The 13,051-nt window shown below is 43.8% G+C and overlaps 1 protein-coding gene across 2 annotated transcripts in view; it reads right to left on the bottom strand.

The window, feature by feature from the left end:
• The window catches only part of PTPN11 (protein tyrosine phosphatase non-receptor type 11), a 99,224-nt gene that overhangs the window by 71,183 nt on the left and 14,990 nt on the right, over window positions 1-13,051 (bottom strand). For both annotated transcript variants that reach the window (XM_023203824.1, XM_023203831.1), the window contains exon 2: window positions 1,156-1,278. In XM_023203824.1, the coding sequence (XP_023059592.1) occupies window positions 1,156-1,278 (123 nt within the window). The remainder of the gene's footprint in view (window positions 1-1,155; window positions 1,279-13,051) is intronic.

Genomic DNA, 13,051 nt, shown 5'->3' with positions numbered 1-13,051 from the left:
CATTGCACTTCAGCCTGGGCAATAAGAGTGAAACTCCTTCTCAAAAAAAAAAAATTAGATCTTTATCAATCAGCATAGAGCTCAAAAAAATTTTTTAAGTTGCAAAATGATACATACATTATAAATCCATGTATGTGAATTTTTAAAACACAAAAACCAACTTTGTATTGTTCATACACAGTACAAATGCAGTACAACTATAAAAATATGTTCAGGAAGAATATATGCCAAGCTCTTGGTGGTTTCCTCTGGGGAAAGAGGGAGGGAAACAGGTCTGGGCAGGGGAACAAAGGGGACCACAACTTCCTCAGTCATGTTTTACTTGTTGATAAAGGAAAGTGAGCTGAAGAAACTCTTAACAAGTATTTTTCTTGTTAAGAAATCAACAGAGTCTGAGTGTGGTGGCTCATGTCTGTAATCCCAACATTTGGGAGGCTGAGGCAGGAGGATCACTTGAGGCTAAGAGTTAAAGATCAGCCTTGGTAACACAGTGAGACCTCATCTCTACAAAAACTATTTTTGAAAAATGCTGAGCATGGTGGCACAAGCATGGAGTCCCAGCTACCCAGGAGGCTGAGGCAGGAGGATCACTTGAGCCCAGGAGTTCAAGGCTGCTGTAAGCTGTGATCGCACCACTGCACTCCAGCCTGGGCAACAGAGCAAGAGCTTGTTTCAAAAAATGAAGGCCAGGCATGGTGGCACACCTGTAATCCTAACACTTTGGGAGGCCGAGGCAGAAGGATTGCTTGAGGCCAGGAGTTCAAGGCCAACCTGGCCAACACTGGAAGATCCCACCTCTATAAAAAAAAAAAATTGAAAAGAAATAAAATTTTTAAATAAATCAACAGGAAGGAAAAGAAAAATGCAGAAACCAGGTTCAAGATGCGTGGAACAAGGCTTAAGCACTGGAGGGCTTAAGAACTTCTATAACCTGCTCCAACTCACCTTCCATGAGGTCTCAGGGGGAGAAGAAGGGCCCTCCTTATTCCCCTTCTGCTGAATGTCCAGAAGGCCACTCCACAAACCCTGAAGGCAGCCCAGGGCTCAGGGAAGGCCTTCAAGCTCGAAATGCAGGCAGCAAGCTGTCCAAGTATGGTTTTACCACTTCCTACCTGGAAAACACTCTCAAGATTCTCTCTTTTCATTCCAACTTACCTAACGGAAAGTGTGAAGTCTCCAGGGTTACTTTTACTAGGCCTTGCCAAAAAACTGCCATCAACTCCTCTTGTCAACAGTAGGTTTTCCGCCTCCACACCAGTGATATTTGGGTGAAACCATCTTAAAAAGAGAGAGAGAGTAAGTAATTTAAAAAAAAAAAAAAAAAAACCACACTGTCAGCACTACTTTCCACAACAACACAGCTAAGATGCATTATAAGCAGAGTAGTTTTAGAAAATACAAATCAAGGCCGGGCGCGGTGGCTCAAGCCTGTAATCCCAGCACTTTGGGAGGCCGAGACGGGCGGATCACGAGGTCAGGAGATCAAGACCATCCTGGCTATCACGGCGAAACCCCGTCTCTACTAAAAATACAAAAAACTAGCCGGGCAAGGGGGCAGGCGCCTGTAGTCCCAGCTACTTGGGAGGCTGAGGCAGGAGAATGGCGTAAACCCGGGAGGCGGAGCTTGCAGTGAGCTGAGATCCGGCCACTGCACTCCAGCCTGGGCGACAGAGCAAGACTCCGTCTCAACAACAAAAAAAAAAAAAAAAAAAAAAAAAAGAAAATACAAATCAAGACCTTCCCTGTCCCTTCCCTCTCTTCTCCTTGGTCAATGCCTCCTCCCCGCCTTTCCCTTGGTAGAGACCTGGGATTCAGTAGGCAGGGCTGGGGATATGATCAGAGGGACTGGGACTAGGGTATTAAGACTGTGCACTGATGGGGCCAGGCCCAAGAAAACAGACCATGTGGTTGCAAGACTGAGCACATGGAATAAATATAAATAAACTAGAGGCAGGGCACAGTGGCTCACACCTGTAATCCCAACATGTTGGGAGGACGAAGCAGGTGGATCACCTGAGGTTGGGAGTTTGGGAGCAGCCTGACCAACATGGAGAAACCTGTCTCTAGTAAAAATACAAAATTAGCTGGGTGTGGTGGTGCATGCCTGTAACCCCAGCTACTTCAGAGGCTAAGGCAGGAGAATCGCTTAAACCCGAGAGGTGGAGGTTGCAGTGAGCCGAGATTGCACCACCGCACTCCAGCCTGGGCAACAAGAGCGAAACTCCATCTCAAAAAAAAGAAAAAAAAAAAGAATAAATAAACTACTTAATAAATAAGTTACCATGTTGAGGATAGCAAGCCAGGTTTCTCACTGTTGGGAAGGGAGACACATATATGAGAAGGGAGAAAGCCAGAATAAATTTCATGATGTTAGATTGTAATTGGAGGTATTAGTGCAAACTCTAATTTTTAATATATATATGTAAAGACAGATATGTAGATACAGAAATATATATGTATATGTATGATTCTGAATGGGAGCAGTGGCTCACGCCTATAATCCCAGCACTTTGGGAAGCCAAGGTGTGCAGATCACTTGAGGTCAGGAGCTGGAGACCATCCTGGCCAACACGGTGAAACCCCATCTCTACTAAAAATACAAAAATTAGCCGGGCATGGTGGTGGGCACCTGTAATCCCAGCTACTCAGGAGGCTGAGACAGGAGAATTGCTTGAACCCAGGAGGCAGAGGTTGCAGTGAGCCATGATTGTGCCACTGCACTCCAGCCTGGGCGACAGAGCAAGACTCCATCTCAAAATAATAATAATAATAAAGAAATATAGGCCGGGCACAGTGGCTCACTCCAGTAATCCCAGCACTTTGGGAGGCCGAGGCAGGTGGATCACAAGGTCAGGAGATCGAGACCATCCTGGCTAACCCGGTGAAACCCCGTCTCTACTAAAAATACAAAAAATTAGCTGGGCGTGGTGGCGGGCGCCTGTAGTCCCAGCTACTCGGGAGGCTAAGGCAGGAGAATGGTGTGAACCCAGGAGGTGGAGCTTGCAGTGAGCCGAGATTGCGCCACTGCACTCCAGCCTGGGCGACAGAGTGAGACTCCGTCTCAAAAAAAAAAGAAATATATGCTTTGGTGTATGTGTACATGTTTTTATGATTACACACACACACAAACACACACACACACACATTTCCTAGGTCTCTTCTGAAAGGGTTTGGAAGTAATGACACTCTAGTAGCAATCACACCTAACACCTCTATCTTGGTTTCTACATATTGGGTTTTTCATTCTCCAGTGAAAGGAACTGGCCTCCTTGAAGAAATGGCTGATCCCAGGGTTGGGGCAGTAAATGTAAGAAGATGAACTTGGAACATCCTATTGTGGGCCAGTGAGAAAGAGTTCCAACGAGGAGCTATGAAAAGGACACAGGAGACAAATTGCAGGATCCTCCGCTGGCCAAAGTAGGGACAATTTGTACCTCAAAATAAACAAGGATAGTAACAGATTATAACCCATGGAATAAAATAGGAAATAGTTCATTCTCTTGGTTTCCTATTTTTTTAACAAATTGTTTGTTTAAAAATTGAAACATGGAGGCCAGGTGCGGTGTCTCACGCCTGTAATCCCAGAATTTTGGGAGGCCAAGGTGGGCAGATCACTTGAGGTCAGGAGTTCAAGACCAGCCTGGCCAACATGGTGAAACCCCATCTCTACTAAACATACAAAAATTAGCCGGGCATGGTGGCACGCATCTGTAATCCCACCTACTGGAGAAGCTGAGGCAGGAGAATCACTTGAACCCAGGGAGCTGAAGTTGCAGTAAGCTGAGATCATGCCACTACACTCCAGCCTGGGTGACAGAGTGAAGACCTTGCCTCAAAAAAGAAAAAAAAAAAGAAAAATGGAAGTACCATATGATCCAAGGAAAAAAAAAAAAATGGAAGTACCGTATGATCCAGAAATTCCACTTCCAGGTATACACTCAAAGTAATTGAAAACAGGGATTCAAATTGGTATATTTCTATAACTCATATTCATAGCAGCATTATTTGCAAAAGCCAACAGGTGAAAGGAAACAGCATATATAGATGGATGAATAGATAAACATTCTACAGCATATACAGATGGATGAATAGATAAACATTCTAAGTGAACTAAGCCAATGACTAAAGGACAATGTTATAGTTTGAATGCCTGTCCCCTCAGGTTGAAACTTAATCCTCAGCCAGGCACAGCGGTTCATGCCTATAATCCCAGCACTTTGCGGGGCTGAGATGGGAAGATCGCTTGAGCCTAGGAGTTCAAGACCAGCCCAGGCAACATAGTGAAACCCCATCTCTATAAAAAATGCAAAAATTAGGGCCGGGTGCAATGGCTCACACCTGTAATCCCAGCATTTTGGGAGGCCAAGGCAGGTGGTTCACTCGAGCCCAGGAGTTCAAGACCAGCTTGGGCAACACGACAAAACCCAGTTTCTACAAAAAATATAAAAATTAGCCAGGAATGGTGGTGTGTGCCTATAGTCCCAGCTACTAAGGAGGTTGAGGTGGGAGGATCCCTGAACCCAGGAGGTCAAGGTTGCAGTGAGCCAAGATCATACCACTGTACTCCAAGCCAGGCAACAGAATAAGACCTTGTCTCAAAAAAAAAAAAAAAAGGCCAGGCACGGTGGCTCACACCTGTAATCCCAACAGTTCGGGAGGCTGAGGCAGGCAGATCATGAGGTCAGGAGTTCGAGACCAGTCTGACCAACAGGGCAAAGCCCCGTCTCTACTAAAAATACAAAATTAGGCAGGCGAGGTGGTACAGGTCTGTAATCCCAGTTACTCTGGAGGCTGAAGCAGGAGAATCACTTGAATCCGGGAGACGGAGGTTGCAGTGAGCCAAGATAGCGCCATTGCACTCCAGCCTGGGCAACAAAAGTGAAATTCTGTCTCCAAAAAAAAAAAAGATATAACCATGAAGAGGAGTCAGGCAGGATGCAAAGAAATACCCAAATTAAAGGCCAGTAACAAGACTTAGCAAGTAATGCAATGCATTAATGCATAACCTGGAAATATAATGGACCAAAACAAACAAAATAAAAGGGAAGAAGAGTTTTTGTGGTTGTTTTGTCTTTTGCTATAAGGATATTACTGAAACAATTTGAAAGAGGTATAAAGATTTGATAGTAGTCTTCTTATAATATACATTTTGGTGATATACTGTGGTTATGTAACCAAGTGTCCTTGATTTTTAGGACATATATCCTGAAGTATTTTGGAGCAATGAGATGCCATGTCTGCATTTTACTCTCAAGTGGTTCCAACGAAACTTAAATATAGAGACACATATATGTACTCATGTATATATACATGTGTATTTTATATGTAGATATGCATTTTATATATAAAATACATACATATACATGCAATACATACATATATGTGTAGTGTATATATAATTTATATATATATATATATAACACAGAAAGAAAGAGAGAGAGAGAAGACAAACATGGTACAGGTTGAGTATCCCAAATCTAAAATGCTCCAAAATCCACGGCCAGGCGCAGTGGTTCACTCCTGTAATCCCAGCACTTTGGGAGGCCGAGGCAGGTGGATCACCTAAGGTCAGGAGTTCGAGACCAGCCTAGCCAACATAGTGAAACCCCGTCTCTACTAAAAATACAAAACTTAACTGGGCATGGTGTCACGCGCCTATAATCCCAGCTACTCAGGAGGCTGAGGCAGGGAGAATTGCTTGAACCTAGGAGGCAGAGGTTGCAGTGAGCTGAGATTGTGCCACTTGCACTGTAGCCTGGGCGTCAAAGCGAGACTCTGTCTCAAAAAAAAAAATGGGCCGGGCTTGGTGGCTCAGCATGGTCACTTTGGGAGGCTGAGGCAGGCAGATCACCTGAGGTCAAGAGTTCAAGACCAGCCCGGCCAACATAGTGAAACCCATCTCTACTAAAAATACAAAAATCAGCCAGCATGGTGGCAGACGCCTATAGTCCCAACTACTCAGGGGGCTGAGGCAGGAGAATCACTTGAACCCAGAAGGTGGAGTTTCCAATGAGCCAAGATCGCTCACTGTACTCCAGCCTGGGTGATGGAGCAAGACTCCATCTCAAATAAATTAATTAAATAAATACATAAAGTGCCCGTATGACACTCAAAGGAAATGCTCATCACAGCATTTCAGTTATTTCAGATTTGAGATTTGGGGATTAGAGATGCTTAAGTATATAATAAAAATATTCCAAAATTTGAAAATTTCTGAAATCCGAAACACTTCTGGTCCCAAGCATTTTAGATAAGGGATACTCAACCTGTATAAGGTTGACTTGTAAATCTGGATGAAAAGTAAATAGAATTATTTGTACTATTTTTGCAACTTTTATTTAAATTTGAAATTATTTCAAACCAAAATGTTTTTTAAAATCCACAAATGATGAAATCTATCATGAATGGCATCTGCTTCAGAGGAGACCTCTCTAGTTTCCAGCAAAAAGATATTCCTCACGGATTTCAAAAGTCACCGAGATTCATGGCAACAGTAACTTCTAAAGTCAAATTATCCTGGATCTTTCTAGGCTAATAGAATGTTCTGAAATGCTCCCAGGAATATAAGTCAATATTAAATGCAGAGTTCTGGTACTGACAATCAAGTGAACTTTTAAGAGACTTCTCCACAAATATTGACCCAATTCAAGTATCTTACAACAGAGAAAAGAGACCAGGCACAGTGGCTCACGCCTGTAATCCCAGCACTTTGGGAGGCCAAGGTGGGCAGATCACCTGAGGTCAGGAGTTCAAGACCAGCCTGGGCAAAATGGCAAAATCCTGTCTCTACAAAAAATACAAACATTAGCCAGGTATGGTGCCATATGCCTGTAGTCCCAGTTACTCAGGAGGCTAAGGTGGGAGGATGACTTGAGTCTGGGAGGCAGAAACTGCAGTGAGCAGAGATCACACCACTCTACTCCAGCCTGGGCAACAGCACGAGACCTTCTCTCAGATTTAAAAAAAAAAAAAAAAAGTCTGGGTGAGGTGGCTCACACCTGTAATCCCAGCACTTTGGGAGGCCGAGGTGGGTGGGTCACCTGAGGTTGGGAGCTCAAGACCAGCCTGACCAACATGGAGAAATTCTGTCCCCACTAAAAATACAAAATTAGCCGGGCATGGTGGTGCATGCCTGTAATCCCAGCGACTCGGGAGGCTGAGGCAGGAGAATCGCTTGAAACCGGGAAGCAGAGGTTGCGGTAAGCCGAGATCACCACCACTGCACTCCAACCTGGGCAACAACACAAAACTCCATCTCGAAAAAAAAAAGAAAAGAAAAATCATAAAGCTCAGATCAAAATAATGAAATACTCATTTGCTTTTTACTCTCTCTGAGAGCTTGTCAGATTGAGTCTTGGCCCAGTGACTCATACCTATAATCCCAGCACTTTGGGAGGCCGAGGAAGGCGAATCACCTGAAGTCAGGAGTTTGAGACCAGCCTGGCCAACATGGTGAAACCCCATCTGCACTAAAAATACAAAAATTAGCCGAAAGTAGTGGCATGCAGCTGTAATCCCAGATACTCGGGAGGCTGAGGCAGAAGAATCACTTGAACCCGGGAGGCGAAGGTTGCAATGAGCTGAGATCGCGCCACTATGCTCCAGCCTAGGTGACAGAGCGAGACTCCGTCTTAAAAAAAAAAAAGAAAAAAAAAAAAGGGCCAGGGGTGCAGTGGGTCACGCCTGTAATCCCAGCACTTTGGGAGGCCAAGGCAGGCGGATCACGAGGTCAGGAGATCGAGACCCTCCTGGCTAACACGGTGAAACCCCATCTCTACTAAAAATTCAAAAAAATTAGCCAGGTGTGGTGGTGGGCGCCTGTAGTCCCAGCTACCTGGGAGGCTGAGGCAGGAGAATAGCATGAACCCAGGAGGCGGAGCTTGCAGTGAGCCAAGATCGCACCACTGCACTCCAGCGTGGGTGACAGAGTGAGACTCCGTCTGAAAAAAAAAAAAGAAGACTGAGACAGAATAGAATTTCACCCAGGAAAATGTCAACCTCAATTTATGTGATACCTATTATTCTAGCACCCAATACTTTTGCATTCAGAATGGTTAAACTATTCTGTTAAGGAAAAAAAACCTTGCTTGCAGCTTCTTTCATCTGTGGTTCCCACATAGACGCCCAGAGCTCTAAGGGATCAAAAAGTAATGACAACTGGCTTCTAGCTATTTATAATTTTTCTTTTTTTTTTTTTTTGAGACGGAGTCTCGCTCTGTCACCCAGACTGGAGTGCAGTGGCCAGATCTCAGCTCACTGCAACCTCTGCCTCCCGGGTTCAGGCCATTCTTCTGCCTCAGCCTTCCGAGTAGCTGGGACTACAGGCGCCCGCCACTGCGCCCGGCTAGTTTTTTGTAATTTTTAGTAGAGATGGGGTTTCACCGTGTTAGCCAGGATGGTCTTGATCTCCTGACCTCGTGATCCGCCCGTCTCGGCCTCCCAAAGTGCTGGGATTACAGGCTTGAGCCACCGCGCCCGGCCTATAATTTTTCAAAAAGGTGTAACGAAACTCTTACATTAAGCCTCAATTTGTCTACCTACATAAGCTAATTAAAATGTCAACTCTCTTTTGCTTTTGGCTGCAAAACAATTATGCTAATTAAGTGTGGCAGCTGGAAACTGAGTGGCATATGTGCCTTCTACCAAGAGGAAAAAAAGTAAAGACTAATTATTATATAATACAGGTGTGGAGACCAAATCTTTCAGAATATTGGGTTTATGGTTTGGGTTTTAAAAAAAAAAAAAGGATAATCCGGCCATGCACGGTGGCTCATGCGTGTAATCCCAGCACTTTGGGAGGCCAAGGCAGGTAGATCACCTGAGGTCAGGAGTTTGAGACCAGCCTGGCCAACATAGTGAAACCCCATCTCTACTAAAAATACAAAAAATCAGCCAGGTATGGTGGCACACTCCTGTAGTCCCAGCTACTCGGGAGGCTGAGACAGGCGAATCACCTGAACCTGGGAGGCGAAGGTTACAGTGAGCCAAGATCACAGCACTGCACTCCAGCCTGAGTGAAAGAGTGAGACTCCATCTCAAAAAATAATAATAATAATAATACAAAAATTAGCTGGGCATGGTGGCTGGCGCCTGTAATCCCAGCTACTTGGAAGGCTGAGGCATGAGAATCACTTGAACCCCAGAGGCAGAGGTTACAGTGAGCTGAAATCACACCACTCCACTCCAGCCTCGGCAACAGAGGGAGACTCCATCTCAAAAATATAATAAAATAAACATAAATTTAAAAAAAAATTTTTTTTTAAACACAGTCCCTTCCCCAAATGACGGGCTGAGAATCACTAACACATGGTAGCAAAGCCTTAGGGGTAGCCACATAGACTCTGGTGCCAGATTGTCTTGGTCTGAAGCCCACCTCTCTGTGACCCTGGGCTAAGTTAAGTCCTCTGTTAAGTCCTATAAAATGGAAGGTGTAATAGTACCCATGTCATAGTGTTGTTGAGAGGATAACATGAGTTAATATTTACATAGTATCTAGAAGAGTGCCTGGACTTTCAGGTAGCCAAGGACAATGATGATTGCCTAAATCCATCTCTACCCACACATCCTTCAAAAACAACATAGAATTAAAAACAAAACAAGTCAGGCACAATGGTTCATGCCTGTAAATCCCAGTGTTTTGGGAGGCTGGGGTGGGAGGATTGCTTAAGGCCAGGTGTTCAAGACCAGCTTGGGCAACATAGCAAGATCCTATCTCTACAAAAAATTTAAAAAGTAGCCAGGGGCCAGGCACAATGGCTCAAGCCTGTAATCCCAGCACTTTGGGAAACCAAGGCGGGTGGATCACTTGAGGTCAAGAGTTCAAGACCAGCGGGGCCAACATGGTGAAACCTGTTTCTACAAAAAATTACAAAAATTAGCCAGGTATAGTGGCATACACCTGCAGTCTCAGCTACTCGGGAGGCTGAGGTGAGAGAATTGCCTGAACCTGGGAGGCAGAAGTTGCAGTGAGCCGAGATTGCGCCACTACTCTCCAGTCTGGGGGACAAAGCAAGACTTCATCTCAAAAAACAAAAAAAAAAAACGCCGGGCGCGGTGGCTCACGCCTGTAATCCCAGCACTTTGGGAGGCCGAGACGGGCGGATCACGAGGTCAGGAGATCGAGACCATCCTGGCTAACACAGTGAAACCCCGTCTCTACTAAAAATACAAAAAATTAGCCGGGCACGGTGGCAGGCGCCTGTAGTCCCAGCTACTCAAGAGGCTGAGGCAGGAGAATGGCGTGAACCTGGGAGGCGGAGCTTGCAGTGAGTGGAGATCGCACCACTGCACTCCAGCCTGGGCGACAGAGCGAGACTCCATCTCAAAAAAAAAAATTAGTCAGGGATGGTGGTGTGCTTCTGTAGTCCCAGCTACTCAGGAGGCTGAGGTGGAACACCTAAGCCCAGCAGCTTGAGGATGCAGTAACCTATGATCAAGATGCCACTGCACTCCAGCCAGGGCAAGCGTGGGACCCTGTCTCTAAGAAATACACACAAGAAAACAATAAACAAATAAAATGACATGGAAACCACACCCTCAGCTTAAGAGAATGCCCAAACTTCCAGATTACCTGTAAGCAAAAAAAGAAAATATACCAAACGTCAGTGAGTGACTGCTCATCCTCCTACTCCAAGCCTTTGTGCAAAAGAAGAGCATTCTGAGAAAAACAGCATGGTGTAGAGAACAGGGGAGCGAGTGGCAGGCCTAAAATTGCTCTAAAACCACCCTCAGAAACAGAAAGTCCACCCAAAGTGTGAAAATACTGCTGGTACATCAGAGCCCTGTTTATGGAAAGGGGCATGATTCCAGGGGGAAAGACTAAAAAGTTGTGGAAATAAGTCAGAAAACCTAGAACAAATGTGTAATTTTTCGGGGAAATGCAGTCTACAAAAATTAACCCATTAGAGTAAGAAAACTTAGGCAGACCAATTTGTATTAAAAAAAAATAGAGGGAGCCTCTCTGAACCTACTCTGGTTCAGAGGCTACCTGATTAAAAATAAGAAAAAATAGAGAAAACAATTAAGGAACTATCACACAGAAAATCACCAGGTGCAGATGGGTTCCCAGTGGAATTCTACCAAACCTTCAAAGACCAAATAGTCCCAATTCTTAAAATTATTCCTGAGTACTAAAAAGAAAGGAAAGCTTCCAACTTCCTTTTACAAAGTAAATATAACACTGATATCTATACCAGATAAAGACGGCACAAAGAAAAACAACAACTAGAGACCAATGGTATTCATGAATATTGATACAGAACTTCTAAACAAAATATAAAAAGAATCCAATACCACATTTAGAAAATAATACACCATAACCAAGTGGTTAGAACCATATATCATACCACATATCAGAATAAATTTTAGGCTGGACACAGTGGCTAACGCCTGTAATCCCAGCACTTTGGGAGGCAAAGGCAGGTGGATCACTTGAGGTCAGGAGTTCGAGACCAGTCTGGACAACATAGCAAAACCCCATCTGTACTAAAAAAAATACAAAAATTGGCCAGGCGTGGCAGCAGGTGCCTGTAATACCAGTTACTCAGGAGGCCGAGGCAGGAGAATTGCTTGAACCCGGGAGGCAGGAGGCAGAGGCTGCAGAGAGCCGAGATCATTCCACTGCACTCCAGCCTAAGTGACACAGTGAGACCCTGTCTCAAAAAAATAAAATAAAATAAACAATAAACATAAAAGATGAAACAATGCAATACTAGAGGAAAACATGTGTGAATTTCTTGTTAACCTTAGAATAAGGAAAGGCTTTCCATGACTCAAAATCCAGGGGCAATAAAAAAAAGATTGATAAATCTGGGATAATTTTAACATCACCTTTCATCAACAATTGAATTGCTTTTTAAGAAAAATTCACTAAATGGTAAAACCTCAAAGACTGAAGTCAGTTCTAACTTGCAATTTGAGGGTCTTTAAACAAACCATTCTTTGGAAACCAAGAAACTTAAATTCAACTCCATTCAGAGGTGGACAACTTACAACCCACAATCCCTCCCACTGAGTTCAGTGCTATTCTCAGCCAAAAAAAAACAAAAAATCTTCATGTCTATTATAAAAGCAATGAAATGCCAAGGCTCAGAAAAACAGCCATACTATTAAAGCTGGATGCATATTTTGCTCTTCTAGCACTTACTCATGTTTGTCAACCCAAAAGACTAATACCCATGTAAGGGGAGAAGTATCAGGAAAATGCTTCTGAAAAACATATTTTAAAAATCTGATTTGAAGCATCTCTTGGTTATTGAAGCAACCTACACAGCCAAACCACTGTCTCAAATCCCAGAATGTCACATCTCTTGGGCAAGCTAATTAATCTCTCTGCTTCGGTTTTTACATTAACAAAATGTGGATAATAGTGCTTGCTTCATAGGAAATGAGAATTAATGCACATAAAACAACTATAAAGCATATACAACTATTAAAGCTTGTTTGCTTGTTGTTACCTTAATGAATACATAAAAATATTATTGACTATAATTTCTCTACCATGGATTGTAGGTTTCATTAATATGCAATTACTCTAGTATTAAATAACTTATTATTTAATAATCTTTATCTTGAATGCTACTTAGCCCGATATTATTGGTACCACCTGACTCTCTTTTGCCCATGTTTGTTTTATTTATTCTTTGCCATTCTGGGCAAATTTGTCTTCTTTTTTTTTTTTTTTTTTTTTTCTGAGACGGAGTCTTGCTCTGCCGCCCAGGCTGGAGTGCAGTGGCCGGTTCTCAGTTCACTGCAAGCTCCGCCTCCCGGGTTTACGCCATTCTCCTGCCTCAGCCTCCCGAGTAGCTGGGACTACAGGTGCCCGCCTCATCGCCCGGCTAGTTTTTTGTATTTTTTAGTAGAGACGGGGTTTCACCGTATTAGCCAGGATGGTCTCGATCTCCTGACCTCGCGATCCGCCCATCTCGGCCTCCCAAAGTGCTGGGATTACAGGCTTGAGCCACCGCGCCCGGCCTCAATTTGTCTTCTTAAAGCAGAACACAATTAAATTTTTTTTTTCTGTTTTCTTTTTTTTTTTTTTTTTTTTTTTTTT

This window comes from Piliocolobus tephrosceles, chromosome 10 (assembly GCF_002776525.5).
Source record: "Piliocolobus tephrosceles isolate RC106 chromosome 10, ASM277652v3, whole genome shotgun sequence".
Lineage (NCBI taxonomy): Eukaryota > Metazoa > Chordata > Mammalia > Primates > Cercopithecidae > Piliocolobus > Piliocolobus tephrosceles.
Note: the sequence above shows the minus strand (reverse complement) of the source record. Positions and strands in the feature narration are given on the sequence as shown.